General features: G+C 43.1%; 1 protein-coding gene across 2 annotated transcripts in view; it reads left to right on the top strand.

The window, feature by feature from the left end:
* LOC120913217 (protein mono-ADP-ribosyltransferase PARP14-like) overlaps positions 1-21,298 on the top strand; it is a 77,511-nt gene that overhangs the window by 31,786 nt on the left and 24,427 nt on the right. For both annotated transcript variants that reach the window (XM_040323016.1, XM_040323025.1), the window contains exons 3-7: positions 2,027-2,063; positions 6,704-6,810; positions 10,627-10,881; positions 15,625-15,855; positions 18,456-18,522. In XM_040323016.1, the coding sequence (XP_040178950.1) occupies positions 2,027-2,063; positions 6,704-6,810; positions 10,627-10,881; positions 15,625-15,855; positions 18,456-18,522 (697 nt within the window). The remainder of the gene's footprint in view (positions 1-2,026; positions 2,064-6,703; positions 6,811-10,626; positions 10,882-15,624; positions 15,856-18,455; positions 18,523-21,298) is intronic.

Raw genomic sequence — 21,298 nt, 5'->3', positions numbered from 1 at the left:
GCACTCGACCAGGGCATTGAGTGCTTCATGGGCAGTGCATCATCAGGCTTCTATGGCTCAGATCTGTAAAGCTGCAACTTGGTCTTCAGTCCATACATTTACCAAATTCTATCAAATAGATGTAAGAGGACATGAGGATTCCGCCTCCGGGCGTAATGTATTACAGGCAGCAGTATAAGGCCTCATGTCCGGTGGTGGTCTGCTTGATCTGTGTCTCTCACCCTTCATATTGAGCATTGCTCTGGGACGTCCCCCTATGTAACGATTTAAGGCTCTGTGTCCCGTGGTGTACGATAAAGAAATATAATTTTTAATAACCGCTTACCTGTAAAATCCTTTTCTTGGAGTACACCACGGGACACAGAGGTCCCCCCCCTCTTATGGGAACCTTACTGCTTTGCTAAAAAAAAAATAGGTACTTCCCTTAGGGGAGGGGTTATATGGAGGGGAACTTGTCTTCATTGGTTGTGCCAGTGTCCAATCACCTCTGGTGACCATACAACCCACTATGTAATGATTTAAAGGAGTTGTAAATGAAAAATCTATGCATTAAGGTGAAAAAACATCCGATGTTGCCGGCCCCCCCCCTGGCTATGGCTGCTCACTGTATCACAGGAGCGCGCCTGCAATTACTCACCACCATGCGAGCTCTCGCATGACTGTGGTCAGTAATTGCGGGGAGGACCAGAGACAGCCGCCGAGGGACCCCAGAAGACGTGGATCGGGGCCACTCTGTGCAAAACAAACTGCACAGTGGCGGCAAGTATAACATGTTTGTTATTTTAAATTCAATTTTTTTTTTCCTTTACAACCGCTTTAAAGCCCTGTACACACGATCAGTCCATCCGATGAGAACGGTCCTTCGGACCATTCTCATCGGTTAACCGATGAAGCTGACTGATGGTCTGATGTGCCTACACACCATAGGTTAAATAACCGATCGGGTCAGAACGCAGTGACGTAAAACACAATGACGTGCTGAAAAAAACGAAGTTCAATGCTTCCAAGCATGCGTCGACTTGATTCTGAGCATGCATGGATTTTTAACCAATGCTTTTGCATACTAACCGTCGGTTTTGACCTATCGGTTAGGCGTCCATCGGTTCAATTTTAAAGCAAGTTCTACATTTTTTGACCGAAGGATAACTGACCGATGGGGCCCACACACGGTCGGTTTGGTCAGATGAAAAGGTCCTTCAGTCTGTTTTCATTGGTTTTGACCGACCATGTGTACGCGGCCTAAGGCTCTGCGTCCCATGGTGTACTCCAAGAAAGGTACATTTTTGAGCAGAAAAGGATTGGAACCGCGTCAAGTTTGTATTACTTTCTGCATCTCTGCTGAAGAGAAACACCCTGTTTGTCCTGGTGACCAAGCTGTTGTTACCAGCTCAAGTGCTTTTTAGAATTTAGTTTTTTCATTTTCTATTCTGTCCCAGGAACAGGGAAAGCTCTTTCACACTGGGACGGTGGGGGCGTCGGCGGTAAAGCAGCGCTATTTTTAGCAGGGCTTTACTGTAATTTTCGCGGTGCTAGTCGGCCGCTAGCGGGGCACTTTTAAAAAGTTTAAAACCGCTGGCAAAGCGCTGCTTCAGCAGCGCTTTGCTGGCGGTTTGGCAGGGCTGCCCATTGCAGCCCATGGCATATTCACCACTTCTACAGCGTCTCAAAGATTTGGCTAGCAGGACTTTTTAAACTGCCCTGCCAGCGCTTGGGCTTTCACACTAGAGTGAAAGGAGCGACTCTTTTTAGAGCGTTTTGCAGCCTCTATTTTTAGCGCTTTAGCGCCTGCAAAGCACCTCAGTGTGAAAGAGGTTGAAGTGAAGAGAAATTTCGGCAATGGGACACAGACAGCAAAAGAAATTGAACTTTTTCTACTGTAACTATAGGTAGCAGTTTTCACTACCCAATATGTAGAATGACAAAACTATATAGCACATAACTAAATCTGCAGTAAGCTGTATCAGTAAATCTGGGTACTCTTCGCAGTGTAAAAATTATAATTTGTGTTTTCTGATCTCGTCTACAGGAGAATAAAGCATTTCCATTTAGTGTGGAAGAAACTGGTAAGTTTCATGGGTTCTTATACAGATTACTAATTTGGGCTTTGCTCTTTACTAAAATTGTTGAAAATATTTTATTTATTTTTATTATATTTTTCTCATCAATTTTAGAGTCAGTAACTTAAAAAAACATTTTATTTGGGTGTGGTTTTTACTGAGCCCCAGTGCAGAGCTTTTCTGCAAAAACATTTTATTTCACGAATGAAAATGCACGAATGAAGGCAGTTTTTGCCTTAAAACAATCAATCAGAGCCTTGTTTTTTTTTTTTCAACGGAAACATTTTGTGTGGGAAACATGGAGGCTACCATTGCTAACTTTTCATACTTTCAATGCTAGTTCCTTGGCTGTCATGTTTCAATACCTTTTTCTTCAATACTAATGCCGCGTACACACGGTCGTTTTTCGGCATGAAAAAAATTGTCATTTTTCAGCATGTCCAAAAAACAAAGTTTTTCCAACTTCATCATTAAAAACGATGTTGCCCACACACCATAGTTTTTGAAAAATGATGAACAAAGAGTGGTGACGTACAACACGCACGACGGCACTCTGAAGGGCAAGTTCTATTTGCCTTTGGGCTGCTTTTAGCTAATTCCGTGTTAGTAAAAGACGATTCTCGCTTTTTTGTCATAACTCGCTTCTGGGCATGCGCAGGTTTAAAAACATAGTTTTAGCCCACACACAATCATTTTTTACAACCCGAAAACGATTTTTTTTTTTTTTTTTCACTTTAGACTCTACCTCATAGAGTGTGCGTTGTAGGCTCATATTCTTTTGCCAGCCCTTAGCATCTCTATTTTGGTATCGCATCATTAGTGACATTTCTTCCTTTTTATTCTCTCTCTTTTTTTTTTTTTTTTCCCCATGTACGTAAGAGAAAAAAAAAATCCAGTTGTTCCCTCTTCCCTCCCCCCCTCGCCCCTCCCCTCTATCTCACCTTAAATAGACCCTTATACCCCTGTTTCTCTCTAGTTTTCCTCTTTGACTAACCGTTATGTATCTTCCTGTAGGTTTTCGGTGTAGCTCCATTACTTCTTGAAAGCCCTTCAGTTGTCCCATTTCTTAATTTGGCTCATGTTGTTACCCTCTATGCCCTCTCTCAGCTCTTCCATTCTATAGGTCTATTCAACCCCATCAATCCATTCCCAGATCGTGGGACACTCGACCTCTTGCCATTTCCTGGGTATTAGTCTCTTAACTGCGTTAAGTAAATGCGGTACTAGAGTTTTTTTTTATAGTTTTTAATACCTTCTTCCCCCCCATGGAAGAGCACAATCCATGGGTCCATCTCGATTTTTTTCTTTGTAATCTCTTCAACAAAACCCAATATTTTCTCCCAATACTTCTTAACTTTATGGTTCCCGGGGATCTGCAACCCCTCCAGCAGTCTCCTGATTGCCCATCGTTAAATTTGCATAATTTGTCCGGTGTTATGTACCATCCAGTTATACATTTGAAACTCATTTCCGCTGTACGACTGTCCACCGCAGAGGTGTGTGTCAGTTTCAACATTTTCTCAATTGTGGCCCTATCCCTATGTGTCCCTAATTCCCTTTCCCATTTTTTTATAAATGGAGGTATGCTCTGCTCATCCATCTCCAGTAGAATCCTATATAGCTTTGAGATGGAACCTTTAGTTCCCTCCGCGGAGCATAGTTTTTCCAAATCCGTCAACTGTTCTCCTGACCTTAATGGGTGCGGTAGTTTTTGAATAAAGTGGTTTAACTGTTGATACCTCCATTTATTAATTTCCATGAGATTCTTTTTTGGTTTTAACTCCTGTAGTGTGAAAAACGCCATTTTAAAACATTTTCAGAAGCCGAAAAATGATGTGAAGCCCACACACGATGATTTTAAATTACGTTTTTAAAAATGTCATTTTTTTCATGTCGAAAAACGACAGTGTGTACGCGGCATTAGAGTCACTAAAAATGTAATAGGTAGCTCTCATTTTTTTCCTACTCTCTTGGAAAGTATACTTTAAAAATGTACTGGGAGCTGATTGGTTGCTGCATATAATTTATTTAGAGCAACTTTTACACAATCGTATAATATTGGTTTAATTTGTCACAACCTATATGCCCATATTTTACCTATTCCAGAGAAATGCAAATGATTTAGGTAGTGGTGTGAGAATATTGCTCTGCTGCCCAGACAGGGAATATGCTGGGCAAGTGAAAAAATTGCTCTGCCTACCTGCCTTATAATTAATGTTCACATGTAGAATGTTAAGAGGGGACCTTGCATTCTATTCAAAGATTGATTATGTAGTGTGACCCTGTCACATCTTATACTCCTGCAAAAATGTGTTAATATACGGTACTTACTTTTCCCCTGTGCTGCAAGGGGTGATGTCATCTTCCTTCCAACCAGATCCTGGATAACACCAAGTAGTCCAAATCTTTTTCAATTATGCCACTGTACAGTGGATTAGTCACTTCTAGTGAGGTTTGGGCTACTCAATATTCCCTGGAAACAATGTATTCCCTGGAAACAACAAAGTTACTCTTCTTTTACTTACAGGTTATATAACATTCTATAACATGTTTTTGTAAAATGTACTATGAAACTGAAATAGGCTTGTTTTAGAATGGCACAAGTGGAATTTCCTTAGAATAGATGCGATTGGATCAAAATGTTTTTTCAGAACAAGACCCATTTTTTGGCTGGGGTAATGCCCAAAAGGCTGCGCTGGTACAGCTGTAGGGGTTGGTAGGTGGGTGTGATAGTCCTTTCCTCCATGTTTCCTGTTGGGTACCAAATTCTGTGTCACATGAGAAGACTACCCCCAGGGTGGGTTCTTTGAGCTATGCCAGGCGATGTCCGGGGGCACTAATATGAGTGCATAGGTAACACCTTGTCCCAAGGCATGCTCATCAATGCCCAGGACCAGGCGGGGGTCATGTGAAGAATCAAACATTAGACACAAACCACTTGTGTGTAGTTTTGTATGCAGAGTCCCTCCAAAACGTGTTGTCCTTGTCCTACCCTACACTGTTCCACTTACGGTGCTCGGCGGAGATGGTGAGCTAGGAAGGGAGTCGGAACTCCGAACCCCTTCGCTACCGGAGTACTCGTCACCTAACCAGGTACCATCCCAACGACTTGGTTACTCACAGCAACTTCTTCCCCTTTTAACTCTGAGGCCCTGTACACACGATAGAACATGTCCGACGAAAACGGTCCGCGGACCGTTTTCATCGGACATGTCGGCTGCGAGATTTTGGTCTGATGGCTGTACACACCATCAAACCGAAATCCCCGCCGACAGACAGCACGGTGACGTGGCGGTGACGTTGACGCCGCCACGTCACCAAACCAGGAAGTAAAATACTTCCACGCATGCGTCAAATCCATTCGACACATGCAGGAGATTTCTGTCCGCTGGTTAGGTGTACTAACCAGCGGACATGTCGGATGGACGGGTTTCCAGCAGACAAGTTTTAAAGCATGCTTTAAAACTTTTGTCTGCTGGAAACCTGTCTGCTAGGCTGTACACATGGTCGGATCTGTCCGCTAAAACTGGTCTGCGGACCAGTTTCAGCAGACATGTTCGATCGTGTGTACAGGGCCTCAGGCTAAACTTGCGTTGCTGTGATATTGACAGACCCCAATATGCTATCTCAGACTCTGGTCCTTTGAAGAGATACCAGGACCCCACATGCACCCCTTGAGTAACTTCAGACCTGGCCTTGAGTAGCTGAAACAACTTTACATATTTTTTGGCAGAACATGTATAACATGTAGCAATGTCTTTTCCCTAACTGTGTCTGCTCCAGGTTACCTGTACGGGTGAAGCATCTTAGGGAATAGTCCAAACTTGGTGGTGCTCTAACATAGAAGTCCAAGTCCACGTTGCGTCTGGTGAATTAGTGTTCCAGAGTGGACCATAGGTCCCAGCGAATCTTTAGCGTAGGCTCCCCATGCGTTTCACAAGTGTGCTTGCCAGAGATAATAATACCACTATCAATACTTAGCATGCATCTACATGAAAAAATGTATTCTAGACGATAAATCCACTTAAATCAGCATAGCGTTAGAGGCTAGCTTACATTATAAGTTCCTTGCTCCCAGAAATTATGCAGAGACCATAAGGAAAGCCTGGTTGTGCTTTTTTTTCTAGAAAGGGACAATGGGGTTCAGTCTTCGACCCCATTCACATCTAGGCGTTTTTACGCCTGTAGCGCTACGCCTCTGCCGCCAGAGGGCTGGAAATACATGTCCCTCTATGGAGATGGTTCACATCTCCACGCCGAACGCCGGACGCCTGTCGCCTGCGGCGTGAAAAAAGGTCCCGGACCTTTTTTTCAGGCGTCTTCGAGCGTTCGGCTAGGAGATGGCAATCATCTCCATAGAGGGGGTCATCTTGGGACACATCTAGGCGGACAATACCCGCGTTTTGTCGCCGCAAATCGCGGTACAAAACGCCGCTATTTTTACCGCGATTTGCGGCGACAAAACGCCGCGATTTCGTCCGTCTAGATGTGAATGCAGCCTTCAAGGGCTTGCAATAATCTTGTATGACAGCACAGAAATAATCTAAATATTATTGGCTTCCTAAACTATGTTGTTCCTTGTTTACAATAAGTTGTGTGCGTGAGTATTTTGTAAATGTGTAACAGATAGTATTTTATATTTTCAGATGGAAGACCCGTTACACCAGAATGCCAAAGTAACCAGCCAAACACAGAGAATACAGTGCCACCTATTAAACTTATTGTGAAGTATGCAAATCTGGAACAGGAAACGGTAAAATACAATGCCTTGAATAGGGATGAGTGTTTTCAAATTATTAGAGAGTGTATATGGTTCTAAAATTAATATTTAAAAACACTTACATACGTGTAATTTTTTTAAAAGAATATTGTTGTATTATACAAAATATCTTGATGGGGCTCTTTCCCTTTTGCAGTGGACTTTGGTGCCCTCAGAAGAGTGATTCAGGTTTGAATTGCTTTTCAGAGGGCATTGACAGGTGTCAAGGAGGCATTATATCGCCTCCTAAATGCCTGATTAAACCCTGTAATGCAGTAACAATCTTGTCGATTAAGCTCAATAGGTGAGTTTGACAAGTGGTTAAAAATGCCACGGCCATGAAGCAAAGACTCCTGTCTGGCTGTATTGTGACATTTTAGATGGGCAGCCAGGGGGCGGTAAAACCACTGGGGGTGGTAAAACACCCAGTCGCCCATCTGATAGGCTTGGGAAAATCTCACAACATGTAGTAGTCTTTCATGATGGTCCCTTAACCACTTTGAGCCAATTCTTATGCCGCGTACACACGATAATTTTTCAGGTTGTAAAAAACAAAGTTTTTTAAAAATGTCATTTAAAACGATCGTGTGTGGGCTTCAGAGCATTTTTCGGGTTCTGAAAAACGTAAAAAAAAAAAAAATCGAACATGCTATTTTTTCAAACGATGCCGTTTTTCGGGTTGTAAAAAATTATCGTGTGTGGGCTTTAACGACGTGAAAACCCCGCGCATGCTCAGAAGCAAGTTATGAGACGGGAGCGCTCGTTCTGGTAAAACTACCGTTCGTAACGGAGTAAGCACATTCATCACGCTGTAACAGACAGAAAAGCGTGAATCGTCTTTTACTAACAAATCAGCTAAAGCAGCGCCAAGGGTGGCATCATTCGAATGGAACTTCCTCTTTATAGCGCCGTCGTACGTGTTGTACTTCACCGTGCTTTGCTAGAGCATTTTTTTCCCACTATCGTGTGTAGGCAACGTCGTTTTAATGATGAAGTTAAAAAAAACGTTGTTTTTTCTAGAGGCTGAAAAACGTAGTTTTTTACAACCCGAAAAATGATCGTGTGTACGCGGCAATATACACTTTCTCACATATACATAAAAATCGAAAAAAAATTGCTAGAAAATTACTTAGAACCCCCAAGCATTATATATATATTTTAAGTAGAGACCCTAGAGAATAAAATGGTCAGTGTTGAAAGTTTTTATGTCACATGGTATTTGCACAATGTTTTTTCAAACACAATTTTTGGGAAAAAATACACTTTTATGAATTTTAGTGCACATAAACACTATGGCCCGGATTCACATACAGCGGCGCATAGTTATACCGGCGTAGCGTATCGAATATACGCTACGCCGACGTAGCTCAGAGCACAGTATTCACAAAGCACTTGCTCCCAACGTTGCGCCGGCGTAACGTAAATTCGTAGGCGTAAGCCAGCCTAATTCAAAGTAGGTGGAAGTGGGCGTAATCCATTTAAATGAAGCGTGACCCCATGCAAATGATAGGCCGAACGAACGGCGCATGCGCCGTCCCATAGACGCATCCCAGTGCGCATGCTCAGAATCACGTCGAAAATACTCCCTAAGATACGTCGAATCACTGTCTACGACGTGAACGTAACCTACGCCCATCCATATTCACGTACTACTACGTAATCAACGTAAAATACGACGGCTGTTCCCTGGTCCATACCTTTGAATGAGTTGCGCCTCATAGATGGGGAATAACTATACGCCGGACGTAAGCCTTAAGTAAACCGCGTATATTAATGCGCCGGGCGCAAGTACGTTTGTGAATCGGCGTATCGCACTCATTTGCATATTCAAATCGTAAATCAATGGGAGCGCCTCTTGCGGCCAGCGTAAATATGCACCCACGATATGACAGCGTAGGAAACTTACGTCGGTCGTAGAAAGCCTATTTTCAGGCGTATCTAGTTCTGTGGGCACGGCGCACGGATACGACGGCGCACATTTACACTTACGCGCCGTATCTCGAGATACGCCGGCGTAAGTGCTACGTGAATCCTGGCCTAAATAGGTAATACCCATTTTTTTGGTATACAAGATGATTTTACGCCGTGTAAATAGATACCAAACCTATCATGCTTTCAAATTGCGTACGCCTGTGAAACAGTGCCAAACCATGGTACCTTAAAATCTCCCTAAGCAACTCTTTAAAAGCCTTTACAGGTTATCAGTTTAAAATTACACAGGGGGTCTGGACTTATAATTATTGCTCTCGCTCTGACGTTCATGGCGATGTCTTACATGTGCGATCGCTGTTTACATTTCATGCGGGACTGATGCATGCGTTCGCATTTGCATGCAAGCACGGGGGGGGGGGGGGGCTTTAATCATTTTTTTTTTACATTTTATCATTTATTTTATTTAGGATTTTTTATTTTTACACTGTTTCTTACATTTTTTGATTACTTTTATTGCTATCACAAGGGATAAACAACATCCCTTAAGACAAAAAGGAAAAGGTCTGGTCAAATTGATTCATGTTTTTGTTTGCATGACAATTTTAATACATTTTGAGACTGCATGTACATGTCAATTGTTGGCTAACCGCATTCACCCAACTTAAAGTCCCGGGCGATCTCCTGTTTTTTGTAACACCCCTTAAGATAGCATGGGATGCGACAGGTCCCTTTTTATGGAGAGATATGGGTTCTATTAGACCCCTGATCTATCCTCTTCCCTCCAAAATATCATATCAAATCAAGATTGGTTTGATATGATGTTTGTACAAGCCGGTAATGATGGAAGTGATGAAATCCTTGTCGCTTTCGGTTTCTGACATCACACAGTGGGAGGAACAACATCTGTTCTCGGAAATGGATTGCCGCTGGTCGCATCCTTGGCGGGATCCCCAAGCGATTGGGAGAACCTGGTAAAGGCGGTGGCAGGAGGCCCAATCCCCCGTCTGTAAAAGTAAATTGGCAGCTCTTTAGCTGCTTGGATTACTTTTACCAGCTTCAGAATCGCCGGCTGAAAAAAATGATATCTCAGTCATCACTGCAGCAATGAGCGAGATAACACCCTTCCAATCCAGCGTTGTACAGTTATGTCGCTGGTTAGCAGGTGCTTAAAGCAGAGTTCCACCCAAAATTGGAACTTCCGCTCATCGGATAACCCCCCCCCCAGTGCCACAATTGGTACCTTTCGGGGGAGGGGGATAGGATACCTCTTTGACAGGTATCCTTTCCAACTTCTGGGAGTCCGGGCTGCGGGCCGTGACGTCACCACAGTAGGAGAGAGGAGCGGGACTCGTGCATGCGCAGTAAGATTCCCGGCGTAAAGCAAAAAAGGCTACACTGCCGGGTACCCTTACACGCAATGGCGGTGGCAGCACTCGACAGCTTATGGAAACATCAGCTGTGGGTGCCGACATCGAGGGACTCCAGGATAGGTAACTGTTCTATTATTAAAAGCCAGCAGCTGCAGAAGGTGTAGCTGCTGGTTTTTAATAAAAAAAATTGGGGCGGAACACCGCTTTAAGCTATATTTTGCTAGCAATGTACCTTAAATTGGGGTATAATCACCATTGATTACTGACAGTGAATGTGAGGTTATTTATAAAAAAAGCCAAACTCCAGCTAAAATGTTTTATTTAGGTTTTAATCTCTGGGTGTTGTACTTATTTTTATTTTTTTGTCAAAGGTAGTAATCTATTAACTTTTTATAAAATTAAATATGGGGTGTCAACAAACCTCCTATAATCTGATAAGTGTCTCGTGCTTAGTAATATTTTTATCACTAATAATAATGCCTAATAATATTTTTTCTGCTCTTTTCAGGCTGATGTAATCTCTGCTCCACTACTTGCGAAGAAAGTAGACCTAAATAGCTTAAACGTAACTAAGGCCCTTCGGTATACAGCAGGGGATAGATTCTCGAACATTTTTGATTCAGCCTTAAATGGTCGCACATCTCTGAAAGCAGGGAGTCTTTTTGAAATACCAGTTGTTCAAGAAAGCCATTCGTTGAAATGTAAAATTGTTATCCTCATTGCTCTTGAACAGTGGAATAGAGCTACAGGTTCTTCAGTCACGGTGAGGTTTGTTTGTAATGGCATGCATGTCATCATTACTGGAAGCATAGATTATTAAATATTTGTATCAAATTTACCATCTCAACCTGTACGGTAATAACTAGAGCCAGTAGCATAAAATAAAATACCTAAGGTTTCTTTCATGCGGGCGCTGTCTGATAAACGAATGAACAGATCCAGTTGGATCGAAGTAGACTGAGGCCACGTACACACGGTCGGACAAAACCGATGAGAATGGACCGAGGTTCAGTTTCATCGGTCCAAACCGACCGTGTGTATAGCCCATCGGTCTGTTTTCCTTCGGTCCAAAATTTTAAAACATGCTTTAAAATCGAACCGATGGACCGCTGCCCGATCAGACCAAACCGATGGTTAGTACAGAAAAGCATCGGTTCAAAACCCGCGCATGCTCAGAATCAAGTCGACGCATGCTTGGAAGCATTGAACTTCGTTTTATTCAGCACGTTGTGTGTTTGACGTCACCGCGTTCTGACCCGATCGGTTTTTGGAACGATGGTGTGTACGCACATCAGACCATCAGGCCACTTCAGCAGTGAACCGATGGAAATGGCCCGTCGGACCATTCTCATCGGTTTGGAACGACCGTGTGTACGCGGCCTCGAAAGGATGGGATTTTTGTTATATACCTAACATTCATGTTTTTCTATGTTTAAATTCCAAAGCTTTCTGGACCCATATTAGATCTATTGGCAAACAGATTTGTGTCCATTTTCATCAGACTACCTCTGATCCATCGCATTTAGGTTAAAAAAAAAAAATGAAATGGGGCACATACTTTTTTCATTTTTTTCTGGACCTGGATGGAATTGGATGGTTATCTGATGTAAACAAATGCGTGTCCGTTTACATCCACCTGCCTACAGACTTACTTGGAACTTCTGATGTGGTCTACCTGAAAAACTGACAGGTATACTAGATTAGACCACCTGTAAAAAAAAAGGGGTTAAAAATTTGTTCTTTTATCCTTTGTTGTATGTTGGCAATGCTGATCTCATTCACCCTCTTTGCAGCCTCTGCCACCAAGGTCGCTAGTAGTCCTTTGGTAGAGTGTGTTGCAAGGTAACAATGCAGAAGGACAGTTGGGACACAGGGACAAAGTGTTATGCTATAACAGTAGGTGTGAAACTATGGTTAAAGATAGTATACACGCCCCTTTACCTTCTCAAACCACCACTGCGCACAGGAAAAATGAATGCAAATATATACTGTATACAAAATATATATATGCCTAAAGCTGCTAATTGAAAGGTATGATATATACTTTACTAAGCTTTAATGCCCAGCATGAGAATGCAAGGTACATTCTTGTGGCGAGTGCAAATCCTTAAGGCCTCGTACACACGATAGGATAGCCAGAGGACAACGGTCTGAAGGACCGTTTTCATCGGTCAAAACCGATCGTGTGTGGGCCCCATAGGTTATTTAAAGTGGTTGTAAACCTACTTTTTTCACTTTTGCCTACAGGTAAGCCTATAATAAGGCTTACCTGTAGGTATAAAGAATATCTCCTAAACCTGTATGGTTTAGGAGATATTCCCCTCGCAATGCGCCGCTGATTGCAGCGGTGCATGCGCAGGGGGGATCCTCGGCTGAAGGGCCGGCCCCGCCGACCCATGCCGGAAAGGAAATCTCCCGCGCGCATGCGCGGGAGTGACGTCATCGCCGCTCCAGCCAATCACAGCGCTGGAGCGGCGATACCCGGAAGACACGCCGAGGCTCGGCTCGGCGTGGACCAGGTAAGTTACCTACCTCGTTCCGAGGTAAGTATTTCATAATGAGCTAATATGCGGTGCATATTAGCTCATGGCTTTTTTCTTGCAGGTGTAAAAAATAAATAAAAAATTAGATGCAGGTTTACAACCGCTTTAACTATAGGTTAAAAAAAAGTCAACTTGCTTTAAAATTAACCAATGGATTCCTAACCTATAGGTCAAAACCGATCGTTAGTAGGCACGACCATCGGTTAAAAATCCATGCATGCTCAGAATCAAGTCGACGCATGCTTGGAAGCATTGAACTTCGGTTTTTCAGCACGTTGTTGTATTTTACGTCACCGCGTTCTGACACGATCGGTTATTTAACCACTTGCTTACTGGGCACATAAACCCCCTTCGTTCCCAGGCGAAATTTCAGCTTCCGGCACTGCGTCGCTTTAACTGACATTTGCGCGGTCGTGCGACGTGACTCCCAAACAAAATTGACGTCCTTTTTTCCCCACAAATAGAGCTTTATTTTGGTGGTATTTGATCACCTCTGCGGTTTTTATTTTTTGCGCTATAAACAAAAAAAGAGCGACAATTTAAAAAATATATATATTTTTTTTACTTGTTGCTATAATAAATCTCCCATTTTTAAAAAAAAAAAAACAATTTTTTTTCTCAGTTAAGGCCGATACGTATTTTTCGACGTATTTTTGTAAAAAAAAAAAAAAAAAATCGCAATAAGCGACTGGTTTGCGCAAAAGTTATAGCGCCTACAAAATGGGGAACAGAATTATGATTTGTTTTCATTATTTTTTTTTTACTAGTAATGGCGGCGATCTGCGATTTTTATTGGGACTGCGATATTGCGACGGACGTATCGGACACTTTCGACACAAATTTGGGACCATTCACATTTATACAGCGATCAGTGCTATAAAAATGCACTAATTACTGTATAAATGTGACTGGCAGGGAAGGGGTTAACACTAGGGGGTGAGAAAGGGGTTAACTGTGTAGCCTGGGTGTGTTCTAACTGTGTGGGGGGAGGGGGGTGACTGGGGGAGGTGACCGATGCTGTGTCTCTATGTACAAGGTTTACACACAGAGCTCCACGTCCCTGCTGTTACCGGCTGTGTTCCCGACGATCGCGTGTACCCGGCGGACATCGCGGCCGCCAGGTACACGCATCGGGTCCCCACTGATGCGGCGGCACAGTGGTTACCCGCCGCGCGCCCCCCAGTGGCGCGCGCGGGTAATGCATTCCAAATGACGTCCAAAGACGTCCACTTGGCACCTGAGAACCGCGCTGTTGATGTCTTTTGTCAATAGCGCGGGGCTCAAGTGGTTAACCTATGGTGTGTAGGCGTGACGGACCATCAGTCAGCTTCATCGGTTAACCTAAGACAACGGTCCTTCAGACCGTTGTCCTCTGGCTATCCTATCGTGTGTATGAGGCCTTAGGGTGCGGAGTCACAGAAACACAAGTGGTGTGGTGGAAGAATTATATCAAGTTGTGTTGAGAAGATTGCATGTTTGTTTACGTTTGAAACACTTGGAAAAACACTACAATTTATGGAATTGATTCTTTTGATTCTTTTCACACTTTAGGTGTGGATTTTGGATGACCACTTATTGACACTTGTTTAGAGATAATATATAATTTGCAGTATATATTTTCCATATTTTCATTTTATTCTCATGTTTAATAATTGACACTTTTTCACATAGTGATTTATTTTATATTATTTACATGTGTTATATATGTTCATATGATTTATGAACACAGCGCTAGAAATTTTTCATAAAATATTTTGCATATATAACATTAGGTGCCTGCACAAGGGTCTTTATGGCAGGGTGAGCAGGTATTACTTTAAAGTCTATCTTTAGTCAAAACCTAAACCACCTGCCACCATCTTCTCAGAGTAGAATGGAGGGTAATTTTAATATAAAAAAAATGCAGATTTAAAACTATTTAAAAATATAAAAAATGACTTTGTAAATTACATTAATATTCAAATCTTATAGAGTTTAGTAATTGGAATTGCATCACTGGTGTAGGATACAAGTCTAATCCCATTCTCACTGCTTTAGACCTAATGTTGGTCTGAAAATTGTGCCGGAATGTACAAAAAGCGTATGAACAACTTTTCAAAAATGTGCCACTCCAAACTGCATATTAGGCCCCGTACACACGTCCGAGGAACTCGACGTGCCAAACACATCGAGTTCCTCGTCGAGTTCTGTGTTGAAACCGCCGAGGATCTCGGCGGGCCAACTTTCCTCATTGAACAACGAGGAAATAGAGAACATGTTCTCTATTTGGCCCGACGAGTTCCTCGTCGGCTTCCTCTGTGAAAAGTGTACACACGACCGAGTTTCTCGGCAGAATCCAGCTCCGACCGAGTTTCTGGCTGAATTCTGCCGAGAAACTCGGTCGTGTGTACGGGGCCTCACTGTGGTATCATGCGATCCAGTGCCCACTAATGCACTGTGTTTGTGATCTGCATTTGGGGTGCAATTAACAACATACTGCCATCCGCAGTAGATCGCAAAGGCAGTGCTTTGAACGCTGTGTGGGAAATGTGCATAAAACTTGCCTTTTCCGCACTGCATTCTGGTAGGGAAAAATAAAAATAAATCTGTATTAAATTTAGACATTTCTCTTTATCTCTAGGTGCAGAGTTGAGCCATGGGCATACAGTATGTGTGCTAACATATGCAAACCATAAACTAGTAGAGAGGGAGCAGGCCTTGTTTGGATATATGTGATGACTAGCGTTAATCTATTTAAATACTAATTAAAAACGAATACAATTTTGAACCAGGAAGGAGTTAAACATAAAAAATTTAACAACAAAAAAAAAAAAACATTTTAGACTTTCTTCATTATTAAGGTTTAGATAAAGATCATACCTAGTCTAAAAGCTATTATTTCTGGAGATAATTTTATGGGATTCATAAACTTTTTTTCTTGCAATGGTTTGTGTATAAATAAAACATGTATATGTATTTTTCAGGACCTGAAAAAGGGGATTTGTAATTTACTTGGAAAATGCCATTCTAAAAATGTTAACTCCGTGGCCATGTCTGCAATAGGTACTGGCATTGCTTTGGCTTTTCCCCCTGAAGTTGCAGCTAAGATAATTGGAGAAGAACTTAAAAACTTTGTAGCACAAAATCCAAATACTAGCATCAAACAAATTCAGATTGTAACCAAGCAGCTACCAGAAAATCAGACCATTTTCATTGTAAGTATTTAAAGTGTATTTTACCCTAAATATTCTTTTTTTTTTTTTTTTATGTGTGTGTTCACATACAGTATGTGTATTTTATACAAGTTCAAACTACAAGTGCAAAGTGCACTTGAAATTGCACTGAAAGTACACTTGGAAGTGCAGTCGCTGTAGATCTGAGGGGGACATGCAAGGAAAATAATAAACAGCATTTTAGCTTGCAGATTGCATAATAAAATCAGCAGAGCTTCCCCTCATTTCAGATCTACCCCTCAGATTTACAGCAAGTGCACTTCCAAGTGAACTTTCAGTGCACTTTGCACTTGTAGTTTGCACCTGTAGTGCAAAGTGGATTTGCCGTTCGTAAATAACACCCAATGGGGCAGATCCACAAAGCGAGTACGCTGGCGTATCTATTGATACGCCGGCGTACTTTCAAATTTCCCGCGTCGTATCTTTGTTTTGAATCCTCAAAACAAGATACGACGGCATCTGGGTTAGATCCGACAGGCGTACGGCTTTGTACGCCTTCGGATCTAAGATGCAATTTTTCGGCGTCCGCTGGGTGGCGTTCACGTCGTTTTCCGCGTCGAGTATGCAAAATCGCTATTTCCGACGATCCACGAACGTACAAGCGGCCATCGCATTCTTTTACGTCGTCTCTAGTCGGCTTTTTCCGGCGTATAGTTAAAGCTGCTGTTTAATGGCATATAGTTAAACCTGCTATGTTAAGTATGGCCGTCGTTCCCGCGTTTACTTAAATTTTTTTTTTCGTTTGCGTAAGTCGTCCGTGAATCGCGGGATGGACGTAATTTACGTCCAAGTCAAAACAATGACGTCCTTGCGACGTCATTTCGCACAATGCACGGCGGGAAATTTAGGGACAGCGCATGCGCAGTTCGTTCGGCCGGGCAACGCGCTTCATTTAAATGAAACACGCCCCCCCTACTCGCCGATTTGAATTAGGCGCCGTTACGCCGCGAGAGATACACTACGCCGCCGTAACTTACGGCGCAAATTCTTTGTGGATTCAAAGCTGCCAAAAGTAAGTTACAGCGGCGTAGCGTATCTCACATACGCTGCGCCCATGTAATTGTATGTGGATCTGCCCCAATGTGTCCATCATTTTTTATGTTTTTCCACCTAAAGTACCGTATTTTCCGGCGTATAAGACGACCCCCTAATTTTACAGGAAAAAATTTGGTTTTGGGATATACTTGCTGTATAAGACTACCCCCTTTTTACTAGTCTTTCTGGAAGCTGAGGGGTAGCCAGAACCGCTGACAGAAACAGGCCTTTTCAAATCTCACTGTGCCATTACATTACATTCCTCACTGTGCCATTACATTACATGCCCCCACTGTGCCATCACTTGCCCCTCACTGTGCCATCACTTGCCCCTCACTGTGCCATCACTTGCCCCTCACTGTGCCTGAACTTGCCCCTCACTGTGCCTGAACTTGCCCCTCTCTGTGCCTGAACTTGCCCCCCAGTGCAATCACTGCAAACACTCACTTTTTTGCAGGCGGTAACGGTCTCCATGCTGCGAGCGCGAGCGTCAATGATTTGAAAGCCGCGCCTTCTCCTCAGACTGTCCTGTGTTAGGTGGAACACAAATTTTCCCAGCAGCGCCTCTGTTCTGTGTTCCGCCTATCACGGACGTCTTCTCATCTCGTCCGAGGATGAGAAGGCATCTGTGATAGGAGGAACACAGAACAGAGGCGCTGCTGGGAAGAATTGTGTTCCTCCTATCACAGAACACTCTGAAGAGAAGGAGCGTCTTTTAAATCATTGACGCTCGCAGCAGCACGGAGACCGTCCCCGGCGTATAAGACGACCCCCGACTTTGGAAGCATGTTTTTGCATCCAGAAAGTCGTCTTATACGCCGGAAAATACGGTACCTAGCTCCTCCTGCCAATCAAATTTCTTTGTTTTAAAATGACCACACAAAGCACAGAAGCTGATCTGTGTTATGCCGCGTACACACAGTCGGAATTTCCGCCAACAAGTTTTCGATGTGAGCTTGTTGTCGGAAAATCCGACCATGTGTATGCTCCATCGGACATTTGCTGTCGGAATTTCCGACAACAAAAATTTGAGAGCTGGTTCTCAAATTTTCCAATAACAAAAGTGTGTACACAATTCAACGCACAAAAATTGTATGCATGCTCGAAATCATTGAACTTCATTTTTCTCAGCTCGTCGTAGTGTTGTGCGTCACTGCGTTCTTGACGTTCGCTATTTCCGACAACATTTGTGTGACCGTGTGGATATCCGACGGAAAAAAATCCACGGTTTTGATGTCGGAATGTCCGATCCTGTGTACGCGGCATTAGTGTGGTCAGTTGGCCATTCCAAGGAAGGGGACACTGTGCAGACACACAGCATGAGTGTGTTGAGTCGTTTGTTCAGCCATAACACCCCCCAGCTAATCCCATCCCGTCTCCGGAACACCCCCCCTGCTTAAGCACAGCCTGTTTCTTGCCTCAGGCAGAACAGACTATTGTGTACTCCAGATATGCAAAAAAAATGTTATAACAAACTATGGGAAAAATAAATGTGTCAGTCACAAGAAAATCAAATGTTGTAATATTCTACTGCATTTTTTATATAGGCCTTCAGAGAAACCCTCTGTGCAATTGATTTTGGAAACCGAATCATTGTCTGCAATGAACAAGGAGGTAGGTTCCAGTGTGTGTGTATGTGTGTGTGTGTGCGTGTGTATAAGATTCTATCAAAAAAGAGATAATCAAGTAGGAGGAGAGACCTGCTAAACAGCTTAACCCCTGGCTTATCTGTTGGCGCGTAGGACTTTTGTCCGAAGGGCGTTGGCCAGGAATTTGTCTTGCATACAAATGGCACACAATTGTTGGCCAACAAACACAAAACTACGTGTTTTTTCAGCTTTTTAGCGCCACCCTTTGGGCAACTTCTGCTAATGTTGTGTTATAGTTAGCATTGCTTCTGAGCATGCGTGTTTGTTTTGGAGTTTTGTCCAATGGACTTGTGTACACATGATCGTAAAATCCATCAACACACATTTGTTGGCGGAAAATTTTAAAGCATGCTATCCAACAATTGTCTGATGGAGCATACAAACGGTCGGATTTTCCGACAACAGCCTGTCATCACACAATTCCCGTTGGAAAATCAGATTGTGTGTAAGAGGCTTAAGTATAAAAAATCTTAAGCATTTACACAAGCGCAATGAATGAATTCTGCATTTTTTGTACTATGATCATATCATAGTTATATAGTTAGTTACATAGTTAGTCAGGTTGAAAAAAGACACAAGTCCATCCAATCATATCCTATGATTGCCAGCTGCAACTAGTGCCCATAATGCGGTATTTTCCTGAAATAACTCATAAATAAAATTACTGCATTTTGGGCACTAGATGGAGCTTATGGTCATTCGCTGCACCTGTGCGAATGCTTAAGGCATCCGCAGAACCAATTTGTATATATAGGCCGAGATTCACAAAAACTTACGACGGCGTATCTCCAGATATGCCGTCGTAAGTCCGAATGGCCGCCGTCGTATCTATGCGCCTGATTCATAGAATCAGTTACGCATAGATTTGGCCAAGATACGAGCGGCGTAAGTCTCCTATGCCGTCGTATCTTGGGGTGCAATAATTACGCTGGCCGATAGGTGGCGATTCCTTGATTTCCGCGTCGAATATGTAAATGAGCAAGATACGCCGATTCACGAACGTAAGTACGCCCGCCGCAATTATTTACGTTGTTTACGTAAGACATACGCCGGCGCAAAGATAAAGCTGGTTTCTAGGTGGCGCAGCCCATGCAAAGTATGGACGTCGGAACAAGCGCATTTTTTTACGTTGTTTGCGTAAGTCGTACGCGAATAGGGCTGTGTGTAAATTACGTTCACGTCACAGGCATTAAGCCAAAGTATCTTTGGGCGTAAATACGACGTGATACTGAGCATGCGCGCGCATGTGCCTTTCGTTCGGCCATGCATCTACATGGGATCAAGCCTCATTTAAATACAATACGCCCCCTACCAGCCTACTTTGAATTACGCGCGCTTACGCTACGCCGCCGTAACTTAAGACGCGAGTGCTTTGTGAATACAGCACTTGCCTCTGTAAGTTGCGGCGGCGGAGCGTAAATACGGTACGCTACGCCCGCGCAATGTAGATCGGCCGTACATGAATCTAGGCCATAGACCTGAATAGATTATTTGCTGTTGAGAAATAAAAATTATAATCAGGACTAAAAAAAGTTAAAGATTTTTTTTTTAGACTAGTAAATATGAAATATTACCTATAGACATATATATGCTACTCAATTCATGCTTATTAAGATTTTCAGTAGGATACAGAAAAAAAGGAGGCGGTAGAAAAAATTCCAGCATATACTGTTAGTGAGACATTTGTACATTAGGAATGTTTGACAATACAGTAAAACCTTGGATTGCGAGCATAATTCGTTCCAGATCCTTCAGTTTTATAGTCCATATAAAAAGATCATAGCAATGTGATAGGTTGTGTAACCATAAAGGGAGAGGAAAGAGAGTATGAACATATATTTACAGCCAGCTGGTGGACCTCTAAGCCTTTACACTACATATAAACATAATGGGCCAGATTCACGTAGAATCGCGGCGGCGTAACGTATTTTTTCATCGCAAGTGCCTGATTCACCAAGCACTTGCGATGAAAACTACGCCGGCGGCCTCCGGCGCAAGGCGGGCCAATTTAAATGGGCGTGTGCCATTTAAATTAGGCGCGCTCCCGCGCCGGACCTACTGCTCATGCTCCGTTTCTTAACTCCCGCCGTGCTTTGCGCGCCGTGACGTCATTTTTTTGAACGGCGACACGCGTAGCGTACTTCCGTATTCCCGGATGGCTTACGCAAACTACGTTAAATTTTGAATTTCGACGCGGGAACGACGCCCATACTTTAGACAGCAATACGCTTGCTGACTAAAGTTAGGGCACCAAAAAAAAACAACTAACTTTGCGACGGTAAACTAGACTAGCGGCGACGTAGCGAACGCGAAAAACCGTTGTGGATCCGCTGTAACTCCTAATTTGCATACCCGACGCTGGTTTACGACGCAAACTCCCCCCAGCGGCGGCCGCGGTATTGCATCCTAAGATCCGACAGTGTAAAACATTTACACCTGTCGGATCTTAGGGATATCTATGCGTAACTGATTCTATGAATCAGTCGCATAGATAGAAACAGAGATACGACGGCGTATCAGGAGAAACGCCGTCGTATCTCATTTGTGAATCTGGCCCAATATATTTACTATTTCCAGCCAGCAGGAGGACCTCTAAGCTTACCAGGCTAACCTTTCCTGCTTTGTTGGAAAAATTAATCCTGCTTACAGACCTGAGTAGCTGAAACGCAAGCTCAAATGACAAACACATATGCAAAAGATATGATTTAAGCTTTAATGTGCTGTCACACAGCTTTTACTGT

This window comes from Rana temporaria, chromosome 1 (assembly GCF_905171775.1).
Source record: "Rana temporaria chromosome 1, aRanTem1.1, whole genome shotgun sequence".
Classification (NCBI taxonomy): domain Eukaryota; kingdom Metazoa; phylum Chordata; class Amphibia; order Anura; family Ranidae; genus Rana; species Rana temporaria.
This window is presented reverse-complemented; position numbering and strand designations above follow the sequence as displayed.